Source organism: Cygnus olor, chromosome 11 (genome assembly GCF_009769625.2).
Source record: "Cygnus olor isolate bCygOlo1 chromosome 11, bCygOlo1.pri.v2, whole genome shotgun sequence".
NCBI lineage: Eukaryota > Metazoa > Chordata > Aves > Anseriformes > Anatidae > Cygnus > Cygnus olor.
Window position 1 is genome coordinate 10,805,324 of NC_049179.1, and position 27,362 is coordinate 10,832,685.

At 56.3% G+C, this 27,362-nt stretch overlaps 1 protein-coding gene across 4 annotated transcripts; it reads left to right on the forward strand.

Moving 5' to 3' along the window:
* Positions 1-242: 242 nt before the first annotated feature.
* Positions 243-25,636, forward strand: RBPMS2 (RNA binding protein, mRNA processing factor 2). 4 transcript variants are annotated; one of them, XR_005823187.1, is made up of 9 exons: positions 243-627; positions 11,564-11,641; positions 12,678-12,716; positions 13,278-13,340; positions 14,202-14,352; positions 14,951-15,099; positions 17,966-18,128; positions 24,133-24,206; positions 24,444-25,636. XR_005823187.1 is itself a non-coding variant. In XM_040569513.1 (8 exons), the coding sequence occupies exons 1-7, from the start codon at positions 568-570 to the stop codon at positions 24,193-24,195; spliced, it is 603 nt and encodes a 200-aa protein (XP_040425447.1). In that variant the 5' UTR covers positions 243-567; the 3' UTR covers positions 24,196-24,206; positions 24,444-25,636. The 4 variants fall into 4 exon arrangements, 2 of the variants coding, with proteins under 2 accessions (XP_040425447.1, XP_040425448.1); XR_005823188.1 differs by having other exon boundaries at positions 24,133-24,202; XM_040569513.1 differs by lacking the exon at positions 17,966-18,128.
* Positions 25,637-27,362: the final 1,726 nt, after the last annotated feature.

Below are 27,362 nucleotides of genomic sequence, written 5' to 3' on the forward strand. Positions count from 1 at the left end.
AAAGTTCATCAAAGTTGAGAAAGTTTTTCGTGGAAAGGGAGGGGAAAAAAAAGGCAACAGCAACAACAAAAAAAACCCCGAACCCGCAAAAAAAAAACAACAGAACCCGACCAAAAAAGCCCCGCGACACCCCCACCCCCCCGACGGCCGGGGGCGGGCCGGGCCGGGATTGGCGGCGGGCGGCCCGGGGGCGGCCCCGGGGCCGGCGGGGCGGGGGCGGGCGGGTCCCGGCCCCGCTGCTCGGTGCGCGGCGGCGGCGGCACCGGGAGCGGCGGCACCGGGAGCGGCGGGGGCTGGCGCTGGGGCTGGGGCGCGTCGGCCCCGCAGCTGCGGCTCGTTGAGCTCCGCCCGGCCCGGCCCGGCCCGGCCCGGTCCTTAACAGCGGAGCGGAGCCCGGGGGTCACCGCATGTGAACCGGGAGGGCAGCGCCGCACCGCCCCGCACCGCCCCCGAGCACCGGCACCGCTCCCCGCCCGGCCCCGCTGAGCCCCGGAGCAGCTGTGCCCCCTCCCCTTCGCCCCTCTCTTTCTCTCTCTCTTTCTCTTCCCCCTTCCCCGGTCCCACACCATGAGCAACCTCAACAAGGACACCGAGCACACCAACGGCGGCGGCAACGTCGAGGAGGAGGTGGGAGCTCACGCCGGGGCCGCGAACCGGGGCGTCGGGGGCCTGGAGCGCTGGGAGCGGGGGGTGCCGGAGCCTCGGGGGTCCGGGGTTTTGGGGATCTGGAGCATCGGGGTGGGGTGTGGGGGTGTTGAGGGACCCTTCGTTGGGCTGCGGAACCGAGGTCTAGCTGCAGGAGCTGGAGATTTGGGGAGTCAGGGAGCTGGGGCTGGAACATGGTGGGCATCGGGGTTATTCAGGGCAGGGTGTTCTGACTGACAGCGCCGATGTGGCGAGCCCTGGGAGAGAGCAGCCTGGTGGTCTCGTAGCCTCGCAGGACAGGGACTTTGGTGCCCTGGGGGAGGGAGTCCTGTTCCCAAGTCCCCATGGTTGGTGGGACCAGGCTCTGGCATCCAGGCACCAGGGTGGGCTGTAGGGACAGACGAATCTGGGTGATGGAACCCATGCCATGTGTGCTGGCAGCTTGGCTGGGGCTGGAGAGGGCTGGGAGCCGCCCTGGCTGCCGCCCCCATCCCTTGGACAGCCGTCATGAGCCGGATCCTGTGCTGGGAGGGCTCATGAGGGTCGCTCATCCATAGCCACTTGCTGAAGCACATGGAGCCCAGCCCTCAAGGCTGCAGGTCCGCTCTGGCCACTGGCTGGACATCAGCATCGTCACTACCGCTGTGCCTTGGGGTGACGTTGGTCTGGTGGGATTGCCTGTTCTCCTCCATCTTGGAGATGGCGTTGGAAAAAGCCTCGGCAGCGTTTTGCTGCAGTCCTCCGCACCCAGCCCTGGGGAGCGGGGAGATGCTCTGCCCCCTCCCCTCGCTCTCCTCCAGCGCGCCGTGCGTTCGCGCCGCCGCAACATGGCGCCCGGGCCGCTCTGCCACCCCCGGGGCTGGACAGCCCCCGTGCACCAGCTGCCTGGGGGCCCTTGCGACCCCTGGCGTGGAGTCCTGGGTAATGGGGTGGAATGGATGGGCAGGTGGTGGCCGTGGCTCAGCTTCTGCTGAGCAAGGCTTAGGTGACGCGATGGGACGTGGCTGTGATGCTGCTGGTGGCACGTCCCTGTCTCACTGGGCGGCACTGGTGTGTGTGGGTGGAGAGGGAGCACCCAGGGCCCCACACAGCTTTCTGGGTGCTCAGTACCAGGGGGTATCACGTGCACACAGAAGACTCAATGCAGCTCCTTGATCCGATTGTTCACTGGCCTGCAAAGCTTTCCAAGGCTGATGCCGCGTGGCGCATCACAGCTCTGGCTTGGTGGCGGCCGGGTGAGCTCGTGCTCAGGGAGCCTGGCGGTGGCTTGGCCACTTGGGTGCTGGAAGCTGGCATGTTCTTATTACATTTCGGGAGTCTGGTGTTCTCCAGGGTTATGCTTAGTGGCTGAAAAACAGAATTAAAGAGCGTGGGGCTGGCTCTGTGGCAGAGGTGTCCCCTGCTCTCCATCGTGTCGCCTCCGGCTGTGTGTGGGGAGGGGGACAGTCCGGCCTACCCCGCTAGCTCTGCATCATGGTTTTGTTTGTCACCCTGCCCCCAGGGGTGCGGAGGATGTCTGACCGTCCCGGAGGTGGCTCAGGACTATTGGGAGGTGATGGGCTGGTGGGGGTGTCCCTGTGCCTGGTGGGGTTGCTGTTGGGAAGCCCTCCTCTGGGATCCTGCTGTCACCACAAATTATGGTGTTAGCTGCTCGTTGGGCTCCCCGGTGGCTGCTCTGAGCCCTCCAAAGGGTTTTTTTGTGGCTGAGCAGAAGCCATCCTCTCAGCAGAGGAAGCTAATGGTGACACAAGGACCAGGAGCGACCTTGTGTTCAGGGTACTGCTGTGGTCTGGGGCTCAGCTGTGTTCTGGTCTAGCCCAGATGCTTGCCCAGAGCTCCCCTTGCTCTGGATTTGTTTGCTCCCTTCTGTCAATAATTGCATTTAATGCAAAGGCGAATCCTTCAATCCCAACACAAGTAGCAGGGAATGCCAGACTATCTTCCCAAGCTGCATTGATAATGCCGCCAGATCCTGGTGCTGTGGATGCACCCCACCCCAAGCCTCCTCTGCTGCTTCACAGAGCATTCTCAGAAGGGCACTGTGTGCCCCAGATGCAGTGGTATGAAGCTCCCAAATTCAGCCTCTCCCTTTATCTAATCTGCAAGCCCCCGCATCTCGCAGCCCCTTCCTGCCCGGTGACATGCGGAGGACAGGAATGCCTCTTGCTCCTCTCTGGGTCGTTAATGGGAATGTTAAACAAACAGGGCCGAATGTCAGTCCCTGCTGTTCCTCACCCGACACCTCCCCAAAGCCCATCCCTCCCCACTTGCTGCTATCTTCTGTTTAGTTTTCCAGGCAGCCGCCAATCTGCATGACAGCATATGTCCCTGCACTCCCCAGGGGTAGTGCGAGACTGGCAGCTGCCTAGGTGCTGCGTGCCCTCGTTGTGCAGCCAGGGGAGCTTGCGTGCTCACCACCGTGCGTTGTGTTCGGGGCCTCTCTGCTGGGAGAGGGGTATCTTCCCTGCTGGTCCATGGCGAGGCTGTGGTGGTATCCAGCAGTTGGAGAATACCCTGCTCTGGGAGGCAGGAGGCTCTTGGCATCCATGCAGCCTCTACAGGGAGGATGGGCAGAGCTCTGGTTGGGCACGGGTAGCGAGTACTTCGTCCCTGGCCTTTCTTAGCTCTGTAGCATGCTGGGGCTGCCAGAAGCATCCAGGAATGCCACTGGTGAGCAGCCTGTGTTATGTGCTGGGTGGCTGTAGCCCTTCATGGACTGGTGCCAGACACTTGATTTCTGTAGTCTCTGCTTGAGTGGACCTAGATACCTCTTGCATGCGTGGATTCTAGCTCTCTGACTTGAAACAAATAAGATTAATGTGATTTCTGAAGTCAAATGACTTTGTGATGCTGCTCTTTGCTATGCGGAGCTTGCGGGTGCAGGGGCTGTGGTCACTACTTGGTAATCTTCTTCTGCTCTGTCTGGTTGGTGATTCACTTCAGAAATGTTTCTGTGCATTGTGAGAGTATCTTCGATGTTAAATGCGGCTGTCTGTTACTGACAGATAGTTGGCCCAGCAAATACCCTGAAGTCACCGTGCACGTGGAGGGTCTGGGAACTGGAGCGTTCCCATTCCTCTTGGTCTACCAATGAGCTGCTCTTCCTGGGAGAGGGATGTGGGAGTCTCCCTGTTATCTCCTCCTGTCCCGGTGCCCTGTCTTTGCTAGAGGAATTGGCAGTGTGTGAAGTCGAGCATGACTCCTCAGTGCTGGTACAGAATGCTTTTGGAGCTGGAAGTTCTCGTGGGCTCGCTGGTCTCCGCCAGGTTAAGCTTTGCTGAGTCACGAAGACTGAGCTGCTTGGATCGTGGGGCAATGCTTCATTCTGCCTGTCCTGGCCCCAAGTGCCTGAAACAAAGGCTTAAGTGCTTCACCTCCTCTCTAGGAGACCCGGCCTGGGAGCTGGTCTCTTCAGATCTGGAGGAGAGTGGTCTCGAAAGCTTTTATGCTGTGGAATCCTAGAATGGTTTGGGTTGGAAAGGGCTCAAAGACCATCTAATTCTACCTCCCTGCTGTGGGCAGTGACCCCTCCCACCAGCCCAGACTGCCCAAATCCCACCCAGCCTGGTCTTGGGCACTGCCAGGGATGGGGCACCCACAGCTTCTCTGGGCAGCCTGGGCCATGGCCTCACTGCCCTCTGAGTGAAGAATTTCTTCCTTATACTTAATCTAAATTTACCCTCTTTCAGCTTAAAGCCATTACCCCTTGTCCTATCACCACACCCTGACAAAAGTCTCCCCCCATCTCTCCTGCAGCCCCCCTTAGCACGGGCAGACCGCTGTGAGGTCTGCCCAGGGCCTTTCCTTCTCCAGGCTGAACACCCCAGCTCCCTCTTCCTGTCAGGAAGCCCTGAGGTGTCTGTTCCCCACGTGTCCCTACACCACAGGCCACCTCTGGAAGAGGGCAGTGTCTTCTACAGCAGCAGTCACTGTTACACAGGGATGTCTCATGTGGCAGAGGCCATAAGTGGGAAGAATCTGTCTGTACTTTAAAACACCCATATGTCATGTGGGATGTCTGAAGCTGAATCCCTCCTGTGTGCCGAGTGCTGTGAAGTCCCTCCTGGTTAGGGAGCAGGGCAGAGAGATCCAGCCCCAGTGCTGGAGATGCTGGGTTGGGGTCACGCTGCCGTGCATAAGCATAGTTGTGGTCCTGAGGCAGCCCAGTGCGTCTGGTGAGGAGGGACCCTAGGGAAGTGCCATGAGGGCGTCTGTGCCAGGTGAACCTGTCCTCAGTGTGGCAAAAGCAGAGACCATGAGCTTGGCAAGGGTACTTTGCCTGCAGTCCTGTAGGGTCCTGGTGTGGCTGGGAGGCCTGAGGGCCTGCTGTCCCCCTTGGTTCAGCCCTGATGAAGGGTGTTGTGTTGCGATGCTTTGGATGGTGGCAGGTGTGGAGGTCTGCGAGCTCTGGGCTCTGCCTGGTGTGTCCAGGGTGGCGAGGACTTCTTTGGCCCTGGGGCTCCCTCAGTTGCTTGGAGATGTGGACAGGAACAAGATGTTGACCTCTGCTGCGTGCCCTATGGGAAGGAATGGTCTCAAGCCCAACCAGCCGGATGTTATCCCTCTGGTAGAACAGGGAGGCAGGATGTTGGTATGAGATCCTGCCTCCAGCCTTTCCTTGGTGTGCTCGGTGCTTGCTGGGGTGTGTTTCTCTGGATCATGGTTGCATGGCACCACGTGTGCTGGCCTCGCACAACGCTCTCCTCTGTTCCTGAGCCCAAGCTTACCTGGGCACAGGCTGTGGTTGCTCAAAACCAAGGGACCAGTAGGACAGCCTTACTCATGTGGAGGACCTCCAGCCCTGCTGCGTAGCTCAGAACAGGCTGTGGACTGGTTGCACTTGCCAGTTTGGGATGGCATGTTCCCTGCTAAGGACATGGTGGTGGGTTCTCGTGTTAGTGTGGGGTGAGGTCCTAGAACTTGGCTGCATATCAAAGCTTTTGTCTTGGGCGCTAACAGAAGTTCTCCTTCTGGGCTGATAGTCTTGCCTCTGCCTTGTTTTCTGTTTCTTACAGGCTGGCTGCCCACTTGGGGTCTTGTGGGGAAGAGTGCTGTGTGGAGGCCAGGGCTTGGTGCTGGTTAGGGTTGGCATTTAGGGTCTGTTCTTGGGTAGCATGGCCTCTCCCCACTGTCTAGTAGCCCTGTCTTGCCAGGAACTGGACTAATGCAATGGTGGCTCAGTGCTGTGGCATCCTACTGATGATTCCAAAAGGTTCCCTGGGATCAGGGTGATGCTCCCATAGCTATCATTACTAGCAGAGAGCTGCTGCAGCCCTTCAGCTCACCATTGCTCAAGTTTTGTGGAAGACTTGCTTGGTGTTGGCCCATGGAGATGCGAAGCGTGGCCAGAAGTGTGCTGCCCTACATCGGGCTGGTTTGAGGAGAGGGTCGTGTGCTTCCAGTTGTGTTCTGTATGTGTGAGTAGAGGAGATGTAGGACTGAAGGGTGCCCAGGAATCTGACTTGTGGCTGGGCAGAGACCTTGGACACAGATACCCTTGCTTGAGGACCCAAGGGGAGAATGTTCCTCATGAGTCCTGCATACAGACCGACACCCTGCTGTCAGGGCAGGAACTTGTCACATCTCCGTGTCTCCTGCTAGGAGAACAAATGCTTGGGTGCGGGCAGGAGGAGCTGGTCTGTAGAAGCTTTCCATGGTGCATGTGCTCCTGAGCCCTCCCCATGGGTGAGGCCCATGGCTCCAGCTGCTGGTGAGAGGTCTGTAGGTCCCTTGCCACCTCATGGTGGCACATGGGCTGCTGGAGCCCATGGGCTGGGTGGTACCAGTGTGGAGGTGAGTGTCCAGCGTGTTGTCTGTGCCACTCGTGTGTCTCCTAGCCCAGCAGACCTCTTGGCCAGGTGGAAGGAAGGGGGGATGCTGTGCTGGCATCTTCCTGAGCTGGGGAGCTGCCCCGCTGGGACAGTAACTGGCAGCACTTCCTCTGCCCCGGCCACGTCCTATTCTTGGGTGCTGCCCCGTTGTGCCTGGACTTATCGGCACCCATGTGCTTCCTGCTCCTCCAGGCAGGGGCTGGTGCCTCTCCATGCTTCCCCCCCTTGCTTGAGCTGCTTCCTGCCCTGACCACAGGGGTGGCTGAGCCCTGGTGGTGTCCCCCTGCCTGCTGTGGGTTTGTTGGAGAAGGGTTGATCCAGCTGGGAGCAGAGCTGTGCAGAACACTCCAGCCTCGGGGGACTAGTGCTGGTGCCCAACTCCTGGTCTGATCCTGCCCTGGGGCTCAGTGGTAGCCAGCCCGTGAGCTGCAGATCAGCTGCCTCTCTTCTGTTTTCTTTATTTGTGGGGGGTGCTTGATGTGCAGAAGAGCAAAATTGCCCAGGGCTGGCTCCACCTGGAGCAGTGGCAGGAGCCCTGCAGCCCATCTGGAGCGTCCCCATCGGTTTTCAGCTCCAGCAGCAGCGCTCCTGAGCCTTCCCCTCTCTGCAGCCGAGTTTTGCACGCTTGGCTCCCCGCCTTTCCCATCCATGCCTTATAAGTCCCTGCTCCTGGGGCTGCCTGCAGCCTTGCTGCATTCCAGCAGCCTCGTGTCAAGTGGCCACAGACACATTGCGGCCGCTGGGGCTCAGCAGCATCATGGGGGCTGCAGCCCCAGTCCTTGGGGTGCTGGGTGCCCAGCTGGGGTTGCACTCCCACAGGAATAGCTGCAGTGCAGGACATGGCTATGGGGCAGCTTGGCTCAGCCAGCAGGGCATCACAGGGACAGGGGACGGGTGATGGGCTTGCATGCCTGGAGTGGGGACAGCTTTTGGGATGCTGTCTGAGCTTGTTGGGTGCTGGGCTCCCTTCCTATGTCGGCACTACCCCAGGGCTCTGCTGGGGGCTGGAGTGGCCACAGCTTTGTGAAAGCAGGGATGTGGGAAATGCAGCTAAAAGCCTCATCCTGCAGAACCTCCCCTTCTGCGTCGCTTGCTTGTGGGAGGATTTGGAGCAATCTCTTAATGAAAGCCCAGAGAACTACCAGAGCAGCCTTGCAGGAGACGGGTGCTTGTGCTTTTGCATTTTTGACATAACTTGACCCTTGCTGGGCTGCAGGGCAGTGTCTGGCAGCTCTCAGGACTCCCCTTCGATCGCTTATTTAAAGCAGACATAGTCAGGAGATGCAGATGTACAGGACTTGTGCTGGCCTGAAACTTTGGTGCTAAGCACCTGGCTATGCTTGCGCTGGATGTGTTTCTCTTCTGGGAGATGCAGCTGTGCAAGGACTGCTTTAGAGCCTCCGAGGATCTGAGCACTAACTGGCTTTGACCTTGTCCCTCCCTGCTCCTGCGTGGGAAGCTGTGCTGGGATCCTCCCTCTTTAAGAGATGGCCTAGATGGTCTTGTCCCTCCTGGCACGAATCCTGTTTTCCATGGCTCTTCTCCATCTCTGCCGGGTGTTTGGACTGGGGACATCCCCAGAGGGGGCAGGGACAGGGAAGGGAGCGCTTTTTCTGCAGGGCCTCCAGCAGCGTGACCCTGCTGGGCTGTCCTAGGCAAGAGCTGCTCTGCTTCTCTGGCTGTGTGCATGGTGAGGAGCAGCTTGGGCGAGAAGGGGCTGCTCCAAGCTGCTGCCTCTGCTCTGCTGCCGGCCACTTGAGTCTCAGAGCATCAGAACAAGGTATTCCTGGAGAGCTTTCTGCGGTATCTTCTCCAAACTCCTGCTGAACACCACTTTGGGTTAGGTACTTTCTGATCTAGCCCCATACACACACATATGTTTGCCCTGTGGCTTTTCTGGCTGCTCTGTGGGGAGGCTGAATGTCAAAGTGGATCCAGTGTTTGGTGAAGCAGGGCAGGCTGATTAAAGCACCCCGTTGTGGCATGATGAGTGTAAGGGCTGGAAGGGTGGATGTGTCACTCCTGGTGGCCTCAAAGCCTGCAGGACTTGAGCTGCAAAGGGGTGTCTTGAGAGTCCCAGTGCAGTTAATACACTGGAAGATGCTTGTCCAAACCCTTTATTGATGCTCTTCTATATAATTCCTCTTTCTTGGGTGTAGGAGCCTGGACCAGGGCTGCCCACGGTGCATGCCCAATGCTTAGACTGGCGAGATGCCTCCTGCTCTCTTCCTGTTGGAACACCGTAGATTTCCTTTGCTTTCTGGTTGCTGCTCATCTTATGCTCACACCTGGTCTGAGAAATGGTCTCTGGCTTGCCTTGCTCTGTTTATAAGCCTTGACTGGGTCTCTCACCAGCCCCAGGCTCTCCTCCCTGAATAACTTGGTCCCACTTCCCCCTGCCCTCTGCCAGATCACTCACAGATGTGCTGAATTGCAGGGATCTTGGAAAACCACCCACTTGGTCTCATCTCCTTTCCTAACCTGTTCTTCTGAGCAGGGCCCTTCCTTAGTCTGTCTCAAGACCCTTGGGGAAACCTCACTTGCAGATCCTAGCTGGTGGCATGCAGGACTGGCCAGGCTTGCTCTGGGGCAATGCCAGTCCTTGGAGGGTGCTGTGGGTCCCCCTTCTAAAGCCATGTGCAGTGACAAACTGAATCTGGAGGCCAAGGGAAGCTTTGAAGCTTGTGAAAGAAGGTCTCCTGTTCCTGTCCTTGGCAGCAACTGATGGGGACAGCATTAGGAGCTTGTTGCCTCTGACAAAGAGCTTTCCTAGGCACCTGTGCTGCTCTGTTCAGGCTGCTGTAAGGGCTCTGAGTAGCTGACTTTCTCCCTCCCCAAGCAACTGCACATCTTCTATTCTGTCACGCCTGTCGCAAGGACTTACCCAGCCGCACATCACGGGACCATTTAGAGACCCAACAGGGATGCAGATTTCTATCTGCTTGGAAGAAACATCCATTCTGGGGGCTGAACGCACTCAAATCCTGAAATATTGAAAAGGGATGGTGCTTTCACATGGCTGAGGCACATGTGTGCCACTGTGCTCCACGCAGTCCTCCCCTGCAAGAGATGGCTGTGCGTCTTCTGGAAATGTGCAGCAGCCGTTCTGCATAGCTCAGGCTGAAGCCCAAAGTCTCTGAGGTGCTGTCGTGGCTTGCTGGCTGCCACTGCCCGCTCTGCCTGGGTATAAAATGGCCCCAGAGGAATGCATTGAGACGTCACCCGAGGTGCTGGGTGGGATGGGAAGACCCCAGGACTGAGCCTGGGAATGCTGGGACTTGGGATAGAAGGGATGCTCAGTGGCTGCATCCCAGATGTGCTGGACTGGAGAAGGGCTCTATGCATTAACGGGGGTGGTGGCAGCCTTTGGTCTCAGGTCGTAGAGAGAAAGAGGGGCAGAGCACCCCAAGACTTGGTGATCACCGTCCATTCCGGAGGTCTTACGCTGCCACTTGGGCTGATGTGATGGGTGTCGCTGACCTGGGCACAGGAGCACAAGGAGACATGTATTTCCTGTGGTAAAACAGCAGAAGCTTCCTTGCTTGGAGGAGTCCGGATCTGGCTACTCCCAAAGACCCACAGGGTGTGGAGGCTGTGCTGCATGCCTCTGGTTTTTTTTGGGTGTCCACAGCTTCCAGCCCAGGAGCAGGGCAAGAGTGTGCTGCTCGCTTTGGTGGGAAAAGAGGTTTAACGAGGTGTCAGGTACAACCCCCTTCCTCTGGGGAAGGGGAAATGCCCAAGCACAAACTGAAGTGTGGGAGCAGAATGCTTCTGCCATGGGAACGTAATGGGAGTGTAAACTCCCAACTGGAAGTGGGCCAGGAGAAGGGCTCTGCTCATGCTGTGTCCACCCCAAATGCGTCTGGTGCAGTTTGGCGTCACTCTGAGCACTGATGCCCTACTGCTGTCCCATGACCTTCCAGAGACGTGTTTGGGATTGCTTCAGTGGGTGGCATAGCCAGGTAATTAAGAGCAAGGAATGAAGAGCTCCATCTTGTTCCCATAGTTTTCTGTCTTCCCTTGCTTCTCTGTTGGTACTGGCTGAGTTGAGCTTGCGGTCTCCTGGTCCTTATTAACGACGACTAGTGTCTTGGTGACCTCTGTAGTGCATAACTTCCCTTTCCAGCTCAGTGCTGACTTACAAGAAATCTTGGCAGCTTCGTTGTGCTGCTTCCTATGGAAATAGGCTGGCAGCCAACATCTCCCAGTGCAGGGAGAAGGTGGCTGCGATGGTCTGACTTCAGCAATGTTCTCCATCAGCCTTTAGTACTGCTTCATCTTCCTGGCTATTCATGTGAATTCTATCGCTGTCGGTTGAAATTTTCCTCTGGTACTGGATTCGTGCTTGTACAAATGTGTTTGGATTTGGTGCATGATCTCTACGGCTTGGAAGGAGCAGCGGTCTCCTTGGACTTGGTGCAGCACAGCTGGCTCATGGCTGGCTGTAGTAGGATGGACACTGAGTTGGTTTGAGAGTGACTCCTGAAAGGTCTGGGGTGTGTTGGTGAAGGAGCTGGGGTGGACCCAAAATCACCCTCCCAGTGATGTTCCGGGGCTCTTGCAGAAGTAAAAGATGTGCATGTAGTAGTGGGGTGGCTCACAAAATTGAGGGCTGTCTCTGAATTCATGGCTGAAGTGAGGTGCCAGTATGGGCTAGGGAAAGGAGATCAAGACCTAGCACTTCATGTCACAGGAAGAGCTAGAGAGACAAGTGGGGGTTGTACCAGTCTCTTCTGGAGCTGTGAGGTGTGTTACTCTCTGCTTTAGTGCTTTGGACAGTGTATGGTCTTGTCTTAGTCATCAAGGTCCAGGCAAAGACTGGGGCTGCTGTCCATACCCTGTTCAATCCAAACTGTTCTAGAGTCTGAATTTTTGGAAAGGTCTAAGTCCTCTGGGGAAAGAAGAAAAGGACTGGGTGCATCTCATCTGTAACAATCCTCTAATATAGGGAAGTGTGAGTGCCTGCGAGGCCACCTTTGGTGCGAGATGCCCTGCCTCCATCACACAGAGCTTCTGAACTGTCCTCTGTATTCCCACTTCAGTACTAAATGTCTCCTTTCAGTAGATCTCATTGACCCCTCTCCTAGGTACGGACTCTGTTTGTCAGTGGTCTTCCTGTGGACATCAAACCCAGAGAGCTCTACCTACTCTTCCGACCATTCAAGGTAAGAAAGTCTTCAGATTTGGGCTTTGGAGGGAAAGATGCTATCTTATGGCCAGCCTTGCAGAAAAGACCTCTGCCAGAAGGAAGCAAGAATGAAGTGGGAAGTGAGGCCTTTTGTGAAAGCTTTGGGAACCTGTTAGGAAATGGGGCTGGTATCCTGTGGGTTGTGCTCAGCTTGGCAGCCTCCCTTAGAGCCTGTTGTTGGAATCATGCTGTCTCCAAGCCTGATGCTGTTTGGTCAGCACTGCTGTCTGGCTGGACCAGCCCTTCCTCTGCCATTTGTCCTGACCCAGTTACTATCCAGCCTTCACTAGGTGTCTCCTCTCTGGCCACCTTGGGGTCTGGGGTAGCATTTCTCCTCCCATGTACTGCTGCTCCCCAGTGCTGGGGGGGTGCTGGTGGCTCTGTGCAGCTGCTGGAAGTGGCCAGCTCGAGGTTCTGGAAGGTCTAGTCTTAATGTCCTGGAAGTCCTTCTGCAGTCTGCCTAGTTGTGGGTGGTTGGCTCTGAGTGTTTAGTGTAGGTGAGCTGGCTGTACCTGGTCTGGGACCTGTGCTGTACTGCTTCAGTGATGCTGCGTACAAATCAACCTGCTGCTGCTTGCAGCTCGTTTCTGTGCAGGACCTGGGAAGCTGGGGAATGGAGAGAGAAATTTGCATCAAAATGAACCTCTTCCCCAGGAGTCCTTGTTTGCACTCCTCTAGCACAGGGTGCTCTGTGCTCCCTGGGTGCTACCCAGGCAAGGGTTTCATATCTTAATAGCTTGACAAGGAGCTGGAAAAGAGGGTTTCTTGCTGAGCGGACTAGAAGAATGGGTTAGTTGAGATACCTGCTCTGCTTTGTGACTGATCTGTTGTCTTTGGTGGGAAAGAGAAGGATGCCTCCCTGGGAGATGGGTTAATGTATCTACCTCTGCTGCAGACCTTGCCTTGTGGAGGGTTTGGTGCTGCAGGAACTCCTGGAGCTGTTGCATCACGTCTCGGTTGTAGCTTGGCTCCTTCAGGAACCTGACACCAACTTGCTTTCTTCCTTCCTCTAGGGTTATGAAGGGTCACTGATCAAGCTAACATCAAAGCAGGTACCTCCTTTTTCCAGCGCTGGGGTATTTTTGGCTTCTGCTAGATGTGCTGGGAGGGAAGGGGTACAGATGCCACTTCACTTTTTAAAGCATTGTCTGTGTTCAGCACCACGTACACAGCTGGGTTCTGCTCACTGCCTCCTATCCTGGTGGCCCCAAGCTCTCAGCATGTGCTGAGCATTTCCATATTGCCCATGGCTGGCCATGTTGATGGGGGCTGCAGGAGAAGTGGTACTTCAGCCTCACACCAGAAAACCTTCCCTAGACCCATCCTAACCAAGGCAGCAGCAGTTCCCTTTGTGGGCAAGGGGGACCTTTGCTGAGGGGCTGCTAGGGTGAAAAGTGCCCACTTGTGTAGGAATGCCAAAGCACTTTGGTGTGGTGGGAGCAGACAGAGCAGGGGTCATTGACCCAAGCCCCTTCAAGCTCTGGCTGAAAGCCCTGTGCAGCTTCATGTGGTTTCTTCTGCTTCCTATAAGCTGTCTAGGTGAGAGAGGGTGTCAGGGTGGTCTGAGGAGTGGGAAGAGGCTTCCAAACTGAAATCAGCATTGTTTCTTTTAGCCAGTTGGTTTTGTGACCTTTGACAGCCGGGCTGGTGCTGAAGCAGCAAAGAACGCCTTAAATGTGAGTACTGGGAGGGCTGGGGGCTGTGCACCCTGCAGTCACTAGACCTGGAGCTGTGGGCAGGGGTGATGCGTGGCTTCTCTGTAGCATGGGAAGGGTCAGGGAGTCTCAGCTGTGCCCACAAGTATGAAAGATAAATGGTCCTGGAGCACCAGGCAGGCAGGAGAGCTAGTCATATGTAGGGCTGATGTCAGTTGTGCTTGGCTTGGGGTACCTGATGCAGGGTCCTCTGGGAGGCCAAGCCTCAGCGAACAGGTACAGCAACACCCAGTGCTCTGTCGTGGCCTGTGGTGCTCAGCCTGTGTTCCGCAGCAGTTCTGTGGGGCTCTAGGTTGTGCTCACCAGCCTAGCTGAGCAGTGAAGCAGGCTCGCCGCAAAGCTCTGTCAAATGGCTGTAAGGCTTGCTTGGTGCTGGCAGCCTCGTTTAAAGCCTCACTTACCAAATGTCCTGATGGAAAGCGTGTTAGTTCAGCAGAGCAGGTCCTTGGCAGTCCAGAGTGCAGGACAGGATCTCTGCAGCCAGAAGGTACCTGCTCCAGAAAGATGTGGCAGAGGAGAGCAGCCTTCCCACACTGATACTTCCGTGGCAGATGAGGCATCTTTCTTGACCAGCACTACATCACTGCTCTGCTGGCTGGCAAACTGCACTTAAAGAGCAAAGCTGTGTCCCTCATCTTGCAAGTAGTGGCCTTGGGCCAGCTAAACATGGAAATGCAAACATGAGGTGACAAGAACTGGGTGTGTGACTGCAGGGTGATGGCCCTGATCCCCTGGTTGGGCTCTGCTCCGTGAGTAGCTATGTCCTGTGCTTGGATGGGAAACCTTTCCTCTGAGAGATTCCTGTGCTTTCTTCTGTGACAGGGCATTCGCTTTGACCCAGAGAACCCTCAGACCTTGCGGTTAGAGTTTGCTAAAGCCAACACAAAGATGGCCAAGAGCAAGCTGATGGCCACACCAAACCCCACCAATATCCACCCTGCCCTGGGCGCACACTTCATTGCACGGGACCCCTGTGAGTATGCTGGGGGAGCAGCTTGAGGCAGTGTCTGGCCCAGCCAGATGCCTGGCACTGGGAATGCTGGTGTCAGAGCTTGGTGCAGCCAGGGTAGCAAGGGAACCATAGCCACCTATGCTCTGGCTGAAATCTGTCAGCATATTGGGGTTGCAGGAGAACAACAGGCATCTGCCAAGGCTTCTGGCTAACAACAACACCAGAAGCATCGGGAGAGCAGAGTTGGTTCTGGTAGCTGAAGTGGTACTGCTCAAGTGCTTTAAGCTAGATGCAAAGCATGAAGGGCTGGTCCTGTGCCATGCACCCTCAGCGTGCCCTGGTGGGGCAAGCAGCCCTGCTGAGCCTTGGTGGTGGCCCAGGCACGAAGCCTAGCGCCCCTGTGGGGTGCGGAGTAGGGATGGGACATGCTCCTGGCCTCTGCTGGCAAGGCTAGGAGGCCAGAGGAGCAGAATGCAGGGGACTACCTGCATTATATATTTTAAACCTTGCTGGGACAGCAATGCAGAGTTTTAGTTTGGGGTGAAAAATCCAGAGTCCATCCCTGGAGGCTGTTGGCTCCAGCAACTGAGAGGCTGTCACCTTGTCTCCCCCTGTCCAGATGACCTGACTGGAGCAGCTCTTATTCCAGCGTCCCCAGAAGCATGGGCTCCCTACCCCCTGTACACCACGGAGCTAACCCCAGCCATTCCCCATGCCGCCTTCACGTACCCGGCGGCCGCTGCTGCGGCCGCTGCTCTTCACGCTCAGGTGAGTTGCTTGCCAAGAACTGCGCTCTCCTCTCCCCCCTTCCCCTGGTTCTTGCTTTCTCGGGGTTCTGCTTGGCCAGCTCGACCCTGGCCTCTGCACCTTGACTCCTGGGCAAAGCCTCTTCCCAGTTGCCATGTGCAGGGGCCCCCAGCCCTGAACAAAGCACAGGGCAGATGTCAAAGCCATAGCTTGTTGAATAAACAGGTGACCTGAGTGCAGCCAGAGCTCTGTGCTGGTTTCTGACCCTGCAGGTCTAACCTTCCTCTGGTACCAGGCAGGCAGCTGGAGAAAGTCAGTGCTCAATTTTTGGCTGGCTTTGGTACCTTTGGCCAGAGAACCTTGTGTGACTGCTGGGAGGATACCTGATGTGCCAGCAAGTAGAATAGCTAGGAGATGTCCTCCTTGAAGTGAAGGCTCAGCTCAGTGCTGAAGCTCAGGGGCTCAGCTGGAACCCTGTGGGCCAGGTAACTTAGAAACAATTCTGAAGCTGGAGGGGAATGTCCTGTAGGGAATGAATGACCAGAGCCCTGCCAGAGCAAGGAGCTCTGGTCACCATTAGCCCCTCTGGGCGCAGGCTAGAGAGGGTCACTTGTTTGTGGGCCTATGGAGATGCTGGTGGTGGTGCATCCAGCTGCCTGGTGTCCCTGGGGTATGCTTGCTGACAGCAGGAGGTGTAGGGGTGCCTGTACTCGTTTGATACTGGAATGTTTTAATGTACTGAGACACCACCACCCCTGTTGAGTATAACATCTCCTGAAGCTGGGGAAATGCAAAAAGAAAGCCAAAGCAGAGAAGATATGTCATCACCCCAGGTTAAGGTGCTTTGTTTGGAGAACTTGTGTAGGAGAACCTGGAGCCCCTGTCCCTACCCTGCTCGGTGTTATCACCAGCTGTTATCTGCCTGCTTCTGTCTCTGCTCCTGTAATAGTGCCAGTGGGGCCAGGACAGTGGGGCTCTGGGCTTAGTCCCCAGAGCATCGGGGTCTAACCTCTGCTATTTCTGCCCCACCAAGCAGGGCATTTAGCTCTGCTCTCCCCTGCTTAGCTTGAAAGGAAGAGCTGTGTCCCATCACCTTGTCTACCTGGCCAGCAGTTGAGTTGGCCCTTCATCATCCTCTTGCTCCTGCCAGCATCTTGACTGTAACTGAATGGCTTCAACCCCAGCTTGTGTCCAAATGCAATATGGAAACACTGGAGGGGATGCAAGCTTCTGGCCTGCATAGGCTTGTCCTCTGCTGCTTTTGGCCTTCTGCTGGTGAGCTAGCAGTGGGCTGAAGCTCCTGCAGGGTAGGCAAGAAGTATGTGGGGCCTAGGGCAGGACCAGACACTGGTCCTGTCTTTCAAAGGCCTCCAGGTAGGCTGGTCCTTCACTACGTCCATCCCAGTCAGGAGGTTTTGTTTGCTGGTGTTCTCCAAGAGCTATTGATGGTGCCCACAGCTCCTGGAGCATCTGAATGTGCTCTGCTCCTGGGCAGCCCAGGGGAGCAGAAGTCTCTCCTTTCCATCCCTGCCGCTTGCATAGGGTGGAGGAGCCAAGGGCTGTTGCTGCCAGAATTGCCCCAGCAGGGAGGGCCAGGAACACTCCCTCTGTTGACAATCAGGAGACAATTGAGGAAGGTGAAACCATTGCTGTGGTTCCTTCAAGGATGATCATCTGTGACTGTGCAGGGACAGAAGGGTTAGACACCAAAACTTTATGGTGTGTGCTGGGCGGAGGAAAGAACTCTGCTTTCCCAAAATGAAGGAGGCCTTCAGCCAGATCTTCTCCCACTGGGGTTTGAGTTCATGTCCTCCAGCTGGTAAGATACTTGTTCTGGACAGGCAGCTTAGCTATCAAATAAGTCTTTTGGCCTGCAGGATGACCCCTGAGCTCCAGGGAGCTCTCGGGAGGACAAGGGACTCCCTGCCCAAGCAGGTCTGTAACAGGCTATGTTCCTGTAAGTCCTAGGGAGCCAGTGTATCCCCCCCAAACTGCAGCCAGGGCCGGCCCTCTTCTGAAGAAGAGCAGCCAGGCTGGCCGAGCAGCCATGGCTGCTCCTCGCTGCGTTGTGCTTGAGCTGGCGGTGACCTCGCAGGAGACATTCTGGCGCAGTATACGTTACCAATAAAGTTTTATGGGGTTAAACATTACTCAGGGTGGCCGCTCTGAGCTGCCAGATCTCTAGGCTGGAGGCCTTTCCCTTGCAAAGCTGAGGCAGGGTGGAGTTGAGTCAGCGTGAGATGAGATGACTTTTGCTCTCAAACTGGGCTGAAAGCTGTAGCCTTGGTCTTGGTGTGCTGAGCCCTGTGTTCTCCCTGGTAAGGCTGGTTCACCTCGCTGTCAGTGTGGTGGACACATGGGCTGTTCTCCAGGGCAGCAGCAGTTCTTCCTCTGGAGACTGGTGTTGGCTGGAGGGCATTCATGGGGTGCCTGGAGCTGCAGCAGCTCTATTAATTGTGGAGGGAGTGTGTAGGTGGAGGCAGTAGCTAAAGAGAGCTTGTGGCAAAAGGTTTAAACTCCAAGAGCTCGTCCTCTCGCATCTCTGTGCTCAAGTCTGAGGCTTGAGCTGTCTCAAGGCTCTCTCGAGGCTGCTGTCTGTGCTGCACCAATGCAGCCTTCTGAAGAGCTGCTCGGAGGGCTGGCAGGAGGTGGCGAGAGGCTGCTGGCCCTGGCTCATGCACCAGGTGCCCTTGGGAAGCTGCGCGCAGAAGACTGACCGCTGCTCCCGGCACCGCTGTGTCGCGGGGATGGGGTCCCTCCATGCTGCCGGTGTGACTGTGGCACTGCTGAAAGCCTCTACCTGCGGGGACTCCACTGACTTTAAGACTGTCCCATCTGCCTTCCCTCCCTCCCACCCTCTCTCAAATCCCTCCTTTGATGTCCCTAGTGAACTCCAGCCATGATGCCAGCGCAGGCTAGCCCTGAAGCTCAGAGCTGTCCCCGGAGATGGGACGCCCTAGTGATGCCTTATTGCAGCTAGTGGAGTGGCTGTACTACAGCTCCATTCCTAGAAGTGTTAAGCATGATGGCAGCCCCGTCTGGAAAGACTGGTAAGGTAACCATCTCTCCTCCAAGGTGCACCATGGGATTTGCAAGCTTCTGCCCATCTCTTTAGCCCGTATCTCCTTGCCCACCCAGTGCATGGGCCTCACGCTACCCACCCACCAGAGCCTGGGGAATGAGATACCAGGCCTTCTTTCTAACCCACATCTCCAACTTGGCAGCACATGACATGGCGCACACAGCATGGCACCATCTTACATCAACTCCTCCCAGCTGAGCCAGGCTCAGCCAGGTCCTGCCGGCGGGAGGGGAGCAGCCTGGTTGAGCCGGGGCAGAGATGATCCTGCCCCTTGGCAGGAAAGAAACCTGGTTTCTCCCCAACCACGACCCTTCGAGGGCAACCAGAAATACACCTTGACCTCACTCCTGGCACACGGTGGGGGAGGTGAGTGACGTGATAGTGATAGCACACGACTAAATTCTACCGGGCACGTTAGACAACAGCACTTGCCGGTCACTTTTGTTCCAGAATTGCATATCGGGACAGACCCTGCCCCTACTCATGGGTCTAATCTCACCTCTTTCCTCTCCAGTTACTGGAAATGGAGCAAGTTCCTACCTGGAGCTTGGCTTCTCTTTGCAGCCTGAAATCACAGGCAGGATGTAGCTCTCGTGAGCTGCAACGAGGGAAAACTGTGGCCTGGGAGTGGTGTAGGGAACTGGGAGGCTGGGAAGAGGGAAGATGGCCCAGCCTGGGACTGGCTGGCAGGGAGGATGGTTGCTGTGGTCGTCATCTACTGAAGGAACTGAGTCTGGGATCACTTCTCCTTGCAGTGGTTCTGGGTAGACTTTTTTTCCCCCTCCCCTTCTTTGTGGTAGTGATGTTGGGGAAAGATGTCATCAAGGATGGAGGCTGAGGTCTGCCTTTGTCCTTGGGAGACTGTGGGATGCACAGATGTGCTGAAATGGTGCCCTGGGAAGAGGGAGGTCTTTCCACCAAGGTGGAAACCTGGTCTCTCTAGACCTGTTGCACTGTTTCATCTAGTGTCTGTGTGACCGAGTCGGGCTGTGTTGTGTCTCTGATGTGGAACCGTGGTTTTTAGAGTGTCCCTAAGCCAGCCTCTGAGTGAGCACTAGGAGACACCAGGGGCTCTCAGTGCTCTTCTGCAAAGTGATGCTTCCAGCTGTGGCAGCACCCCTGAGGGCAGTACTTACCCCGAGGTCAGTGTAGAGGAGCATCTCGTAAACTTGTGGGTAAGGCTGGTGGCAGTTGCTGCATGGTGCATGCAGGATACCAGACAGGTGCTGGGTACCCAGCAGGCAGGCTGTGGCTGATGCTTCCAAGGCAGGGAGCAGATCATGGACTGAAAGCTCCCAGCTGCCCATCCTGTTGGGGTTAGGCTGCCAAAGGTGCCGTCAGAGCCTCAAAGCTGCTGCCAGCAGCAGAAACATGGGCTGGAGGCTTTGAGGAGTTGGTGAAGGTGGGCTTCTGAAGCTGGGACTGCCCAAGGGAGTGGAAGGTGCAGTCCCAGCTCTGCTTCGTGGCTGTGTGGTGGTGACACAGAGCCCAGCAGGACCCTGAGGCTTCCCAGCATAGAGCTGAGGCAGAACCCATCGATGGAAGAGGAAGCCAGTGCTCTGAGTAATTCTCCAACCTTTCCCTCTTGATTGCTGCCTGAGCTTGCCCAGGGCAAGCTGGATCTGCTGAGCTGTGGCTGCTGTTGTGGATGGACATGAGGCTGGTCCCAATGGCTGTTACTGGGTGCTGGTCCTAAAGAGCCGAGAGCATGGAGCAGATCTGCTGGGAGGGGTTCAGGTGCTGCACTTCTCCTCCAGTACCTGCCTCCTGTTGGGATGCTGCTGTCTGCTGTGATGTGTGACCACCTGGGTGCCACCAGCCTGGCGGAGTCTGGGAGCGGTGGGCACCATGGCAATCTGCAGACCATGGGCATTTCCCTTTGTGTACCACTTGGCTTGATCTTGGGGTCCTGTCTGCAAAATCTGCTGGACTTCATATTGTGGCAGCTGAGCTGTGATGGACCCTCCCTGTGATGGGAGGTTGGAAGCCACGGTGGATTTCCTGTGCATAATAACCCATTGCCTGTTTGGGGCTGTCACATAGGATTTACCAGGATTATTTTTTCAGGGCTTGGATCCTTATAAGTGTGAAGAGTACTTCAAGAACTTCATGGCTGTGGTGTTTGCCTAAAATCCAGTGACTTAGTGCTGGCTAAGGAGCCCTGAGCAAGCTCTCCCCGAGCCACTTGTTTCCTCCTAGACAGAGAAAAACAAATGTGAGATACTCTTAGTTCTTTAGGGTACCTGCTGAGCAGCTGTTCTGTCACACCTGAGGAGTGAACTGGACCAAGATGCTGTCAGAAGGGACTTCCTGAACTGCAACTGGCACAGCTCTCCCTGGCTCGACAAATGGAAGCAGCCCACCTCATTTATGCTCTGGGAAAAGGACACATGCTTGCTTGAGGTTTCCAGTATCTGCAGCATAGGCAGTTGACCCAGAAGGTTTCAAAGCATTGGATGCTTGTTGAAATTCCCCTTCTGAGGAACAGGGCTGGATTGCTGCCTGTCCTCCTCCATGTGCTTCTCTACACGGCGCAGGATGTGCAGACCCTCCCTGACAGCAGCTGCATGGGGAGCGCTCGGTTCAGCTGCAGTGAGGTTTTTCTTGGTAGGCTGAGCTGCTTGGGTCTTGCAGAGCATGCAAGTGCTTGTGTGCTCATCTCCTCAAGCCAGCCCTCTTGCAGGACCCTGGATGCAGGAGGCTTGGCTGAAGTGAGACTGGAAGTGTCCGGAGAGCCCTGCTGGCTGGTGTCAGTGCTTGTGGTGTACCTCTGCAGGCTGTCCTCGCCTGTTGTGGGTCGTGTTCCTGTCTGCTCTGCTTCCAGCTGGAGCAGAGCAGCTCTTGAGTGAGCTGCTGATGTCCTACCAGCTCCCGGGAGCCCAGAGAAGGGGCTGCTTTGTCCTTGCCACGCAGGGAGGCCTTTCTGGTACCTGGGGAGCTGCCGGGTCTGTTCCGGGGGTAGGTACAGCTCTGAGCTCCCTGAGAGACTGGGGCTGACTGTGGTGCAAAGATGAGCAGACCTAGAAGTAACTAAGGAGGAAGGACGGGCTGTCTAAGCTAAAGATGGCTTGAGGATGGCCATGTGTATTTGGCCTGCTCTTCCTGCTCTCCATAAGGAAGGCAATCAAGAGAAAGGGCTGTTAAATTCTGATGAGCACAACCAGGAGAGCTGAAGCAGACCTTCACAAGGAGATTGGAGCCCTGATGGGGCATGTCTCTGCCCCCATGTGCTGATCCTGTTGTTTCCCCCGGCTTTGTGAAGGTGGCAAGTGGGGGCACACATTGCTCTTCTCCAGCTGTTTTCTGGGACCTGAGGCAGGCCGCAGCTGGCTGGCAGTGTCTGTCATGTCCCTGTGGGCAGGCGAGCAGGGGATGTTTGCAGTGGTGTGGCCAGACTCCCTTCCAACTGTGAGCTAATGCAGCTCCAGAAACAACTGTGTGTCTTCCAGTAAAAGCCTCCCTTGCTCTACTTCCCTAGCCCCATGTTGGATATCTGTCCCCATTCCCTGCCTCAGCTTCCCACATGACGGATAGTCCACTTGGAGAGACAGCAGACCTCCCCGAAGCCCTCAGATACGGGCTCCTCCAGGGAAGCGCTCTGACCTGGCTTGGTGCATCACAGTCCTTGAGACAACCCTGCCACGTCCTTGTGTACCTGGCCTTCTCCTTCAGGTGGCTGCAGTGCCCCCATTTGCAGCACCTCTACTTCCTGGGACAAGCAAGGTGCCCAAGAGATGTGACAAGAAAATTGTCCTGATGGGCTGTTGCTTCCAGCAGTGTCCCCCCTTGGCTAGCAGATCTGGTTCTTCTAGTGCTTCCCGCTGGTTCCTAGCCTGGGATGTCCCTGCCCGGCACGGAGAGGAGGGCCAGAGGAGATGGAGGTTTATTTGTGCCAGAGCTGTGAACAAGCAGGATTTCTGTTGAACTGGAGGTGCTGGAGGCTGTGGGTTGCATATGGGGCAGGAGCTAGTTTGGACCCCCTGTGGAGGGGTGGGAGAGCCACCAGGTTTGGGGACCGGGGTGGCTGCTTTGCATGTGCTTGCACCAAACTGGGCAGGCGCAGGATGGTGGCTGCTCTCGGGGTTAAGCGCTTGCAGCCTTGTGAAGGATGGGGGAGGTTCCTGTTGCTGCTGGGCAGGAGGAAACTGCTTCCAGCTGTCGAGGGGAGGGTGCTGGAGTGGGAGATGTCAGCCAGTGGAGGAGGACCTGGGCTGTGGCTTTGCTGAGCGAGCACCTCCTGGTGATGGGGGGGGAAGGGGCTGATCCTGCCCTGTCCTGGTGCTGGCAGCAGCTGTGGCAGTCCCATGAGTGCATCAGCCCTCTCCAGGCCATAGCAGCACTGGGAGCCTGCCTGGCCTGTGCTGGTGCGAGGAGATGGCTGTGCCCTGGGGCACTGTGGTGGCAGTGGAGCGAGGATGTGGCTGAGCTGGGTCCATCTGATGCAGGCACCAGAGCCTGGCTTCCAGCAGCCCTCGCCTAGCTGAGGAAACCTGCAGGGCTCTCTCCTTCTGGGAGGCATCACAAGAAGGACCCCAAGTCCTCAAGCTCCTGCTCGGGACTGTTCCGTTAGCGGTGTCACAGCTCTTGTGCTGGTGGAGGGAGGATGCAGCCATCGCAGGCAGCTGTGTTTTCTGGGAGGTGTGACCTTGTTGTCCCTTCCAGCCTCTGTAAGGAGGCTGCCGTATCAAGGTGTTGGCACTTGCTGTGTGTTTCTGTGTTACAGCAGTGTGTGCAAAGCCTTTCCATCAACAGACAGACTGCTTCTCCCAGGGAGTGGGGTTTGGAGGGGCTATCAAGGATGTTCCTATCTTGGAGAGTAATTCCAGGGCTGTCACTGAGCCTCTGGCTGTCTTCAGAGCTCTGAAGACCTGTGCACAGCTCTTGGAAGGTCTTGTGCAGCTGGGGTCAGGGACACAGGTCTGCATCTCCCCTGCTGGATGACTTTGCAGCAAGATTTCTGCTGCATGCACCCCAGTGCATCTGTTAGGCAGCATGCTGGCTGCAGGAGCAGCTACCTACTGGTCCCCTGCATTGCTGGCTGCCATCCCAGCCTGCAGTGGCCCAGCCCCACGTACTGGTCTTGCAAATTGAACGTGAGCATCTGGATGTCTTGATGCTATTCTACTGGATGTTGCCAGCTTGCTGCCTCTACTGACAGGCTGGAAGTGCCTGTTGGTTTCTGTACCTGTCTGCTTTTTGGGTCCTTCCTTGCCAAGGAGCAGCCCTGAGCAGCAGATGCTGCTGCAAAGACCAGGGAAGCCTCTGTGTCTTGCTGGCTTGTTGCTCTACAGGTTGTTCCTGCGGTGTGCTCTGCCTGGAGCCTCTTTGGATGGCTGGATCATTGCTCTGGGTCTCTTCCATTGCAGATGAGGCAGGTCTTAACTGTGCCAAGTGGAGGTTGCCTGGTTTAAGTGTGTGGCCTTGTGGTGGCTGAAGGCAGAGCAGCCACCACACTGAGGTGGTGTGTGCCTGCTATGAGCCTCCTCTGCCCTGCCTGAGCCTGCACTGGGAGGGAGAGCTGTAAATTTGGGATGTAAATCTGGGGTGTGCCCCCTCACGCACAGCTCCGAAGCAATAAGCTTCCCATGTGGCTTGGTGGTGAGGACCCTTCCTAGCCTGGATAGTGCTGCCCAGCATGCTGTAGCGAGCTGGGTGTGAGTTTGGATGCTATTTTCTGTCTGTGGAAAATACTGGGGATGTTGAGGCAGGCCGTGAGAGGGGGGAGCGAGCTCCCTTCAGAGCTGTGGGATCCTGCTGTGCTTCTTAAGGGAGGACATGGTAAGGTCCTGGTTCCTGGTGAGCCTCAGCCTGTCTGTGCACGAGCCGCCAGCCCTTGGGGTGCTCCTTGGGGCACACCCTTTCCCATGCTGGAGCCTTCTCTGCTCAGGGCGCCTCTCAGGCGGCCTAATGGAGCTGAAGGTTTGCAATTATTCTGGATCACGGACCTCTGGCGCGGCTTTCTTTTCTTCCAGATGCGCTGGTATCCTCCCTCTGAAGCTACCCAGCAAGGATGGAAGTCTCGTCAGTTTTGTTAGTTTGTTAGTAAGTAAGTAATCGCTCCTGGAGCCCTGTCCTTGTCCTGCCTGTCCTTGAGCTCTGGTGGGAGGAGGGATGGGAGCTTGGGCTGCCGCCAGCCCTACGCACCCCACGAAGGACGTGCTTGGGTCTCGTTAATGGGTGGCGGGGTCAAGCCCCGCTCCCCGGGTGGGCACGGGGGGCATGAGGTGACGGGACTGGGGCACGGATGCGTCCGGCCCCGCTCACTGCTGCCCCCCTCCCGCAGCGTCTCTCCTCGGGTCGTGTTCCTCCTCCCTGCCTCTCCGCGGAGGGATGTGCCAGGGACGATTGCTCCAACTCCTCTCGCTTTGGTTTGCGGCCAGCGGACAAGGCGCCCGGCCCCGGCGCATCCCCCTCCGGACTGTGAAGCTGCCGCGCGCCGCCTCCGTCCTGGCGTCTCTCCGTCCGTCCATCCCCAGGACCTCTTCCCTGGCTGAGCTTCACTGTCCGGCCGTGCCGAAACCCGGCCGGGGTGGCAGGGGCTTGGTGCCGGGCTCGCTTTGCCTGCGGCTCGGCTGAAGGAAACGAAAGGCAAATCGGGTTTTGCATGTTTTCTGGCATGAATTAAAACACTTAACTTGTGTATGTGTGAGTGTAAGTTTGTTTGTTCTAGCATTTGTGTAACCGTTAGCAACAGGTCTTGGCCCAACGGATTGATCCATCAAGGTTTTCATCTTGCGTCGGTGAAGACTTGGCTCTGAGAAATACTAACTGTCCTTGTCTCACCCCTTCGCCCACCTCCGCCCTCCCCCTTCCCAGTACAACCAGAAGAATTTGAAAAATGTTTTTTATTTTTTTTTCCTCCGAGTACGATGCACTGGGTTTCTGTTCTCATCCATTCTCCTGTTTTAAAGTCAGGGTTCTTATATTATTTTTTCAGACTGCTATATATAGAAAGGCTGTAAAATATCTAACCTCTTTTTTTCTTTTTTTCCACATCCCTCTGATTGGAGAGCATCCAGTCCTGCCAAATAATCAGCCATCCTTATGGGAATACCGAACAAAAAAAAAAGTACGAGTATTTTTGTACCATGTGTAATAAGGAAATATTTATGCATCATAAAGAATTTCTTGTGTGTTTGTGTGCAATTAATTATTATTATTATTAAAAGAGAAATTGTAATCCTGTAAGATAAGTTAATGTTTAGTTAAAAGCTTGAACAGAGAAGGGTTGTCTTCTGTAACAATGATTCAGTCAGGCATAGTAAACAAGAAATTGTGCAATTTTTGTTTTAGCATCTTATTGCTTGGTATTGAAGTGCTTTAAGTATTATATGACCATGGCTGTCTCGCTTGTATTAAAAGATTTGAGAATAAGTTGCTCTATACTTGCTGATCCTATGAGAATGTGAAACTGGATAATATATGAAATGCAACAAACAGAAAAAAAAAATATACCCAGAGGCTGCTGTGACTCTTTCTGGTGGTCTGGAGTGTTTTCTTCTGGGGCTGGGCAGGGCAGGGGGCAGCGTGTGGGGCTCCTGTCCCCTCCCAGTGGTGCTTGGGGGACTTCTTTTTGCCCCCCTCTGGCACAGGGCAGTGTGGTCAAGGGGCTGTTGGTCCTGAGCTTCTCCAGGAGGCCTCTAAGAACAGGCAACCATGATGGGTTTGGGTGTTTTTCTTCCCCCTCTCCGGGGCCTGGGGTGGCCTCTGCTCCGTGCCAGCGCAGTTCCTTGCTGCGGAGATGTCCATAGAAGGCAAAACGGCCGGGGAGCTGCAGCAGCGCCCAGCTCCTCCTCCAGTGCTGGCCTCGGGGCGAGCTGGGGCTGCAGGAGGGCGAGAGGTTCCCCCGGCGCTTCTGCCCTTATCAATACCTGCCAGAGCAGCCCTGGGAGCAGCAGCCCTCGCGGAGGGGTAGTTGCTTTTTCACAGGCACTGACAGCACGAAATCATTGCTGGGGGCTTCTCGCTGTGCTGGGAGGGCAGTCCCGTGCTTGTAAAGGAGCTTCCCCAATCCCTGTCACCCTACAAAGGCCTTTTCCCTGTCAGCGCAGCGGGAGCGAGTGCCACCCGTGGCTTTCCTGCGTGGCGCAGCATACAGGGTGGGCTGTGGTGGCAGTGGGACCCTGTGCAGCATCCTGCCCCGGGGCTTGGTGTTTTCCTCTCTTCCCTAGGGCTTCAAGGCTGCTTGGCCAAGGAGAGGAGCGGGAGGAAAATAAACCAAAAAAAAAAAAATAGAAAAAGGCGGCTCTAAAAATAGCTCCACTGGCCACCGTGCCTGGGAACAGGCTCAGCCGCACGGGGAAGCGGCTCAGAGCAGGGTCACAGGGTGAAGCAAGCGGGGCCAGTGTTTGCCCTCCCTGCTGCTGCCTGAATTGGGGCCGGCTCGGCTGCGGGGGCAGCTCTGCCCTGCCAGCTCCACCCGCATCTCACGGAGCTGCTCGCCTAAGCGGAAACACCTCTGGAGAGCATCCACAGCGATGGGAGCGTGCGAGGCTTTAAATTATAAAGGAGATTTTCTTTTTTTTGGGAAAAAAAAAAAAAAAGAAAGCCTTTAGCACATGCATTAACGTGGCCAGGCAATGAATAATTTATGCCTGGCTCTATTAAGCTTTTACACCGGGACTGGCGCAGCGTGGCTCGCCTCGGAGCTAAAGTAGGTCACGTCTGCGCCAAGGGTCCCTGGGCCTGTGCCACCACGGGTGGGCGAGGAGTGGGCACGTGTCTGTGTCCACGTGGGCGTGCGTGGGACACAGCACCGTGCGTGCACCAGCGATGCCCCTGCCCTGCTGTGCTCCAGGGGTGCGGAGCCGTGGTGCCTCTGGCTTTTACCCTGACCCCAACGCTGGCTGTGACTTGTGTCCTGCACGAAGGGCCGCCTGGGGCAGGGGATGTCTGCAGGTGGCATGGAGCTCCAGGGCGCAGAGCTTGGACAGCTCAGCCACGCTTGTAGCAAGCCAGGGCATCTTCATGGAGGCCAGTGGGACATCCAGGTGCAAAACTTAGTTCCTGCTTGAAAGGGGGTTCATAGGAAAGGAGAGCAAACATTTAACGCCCGTGTTTGTCCGCAGACCAGCTGATCGCAGGGGACCACAGCTCCTGTCCCCGAGGCCAGGAGTGTTTGGCAGAGCTGCTGCTCTGTTGGTGCTGTTGCTGTCACTGGTCTTTGAGAGTGCCCAGATGCCTCTAGGCCGCACAGGTCGCA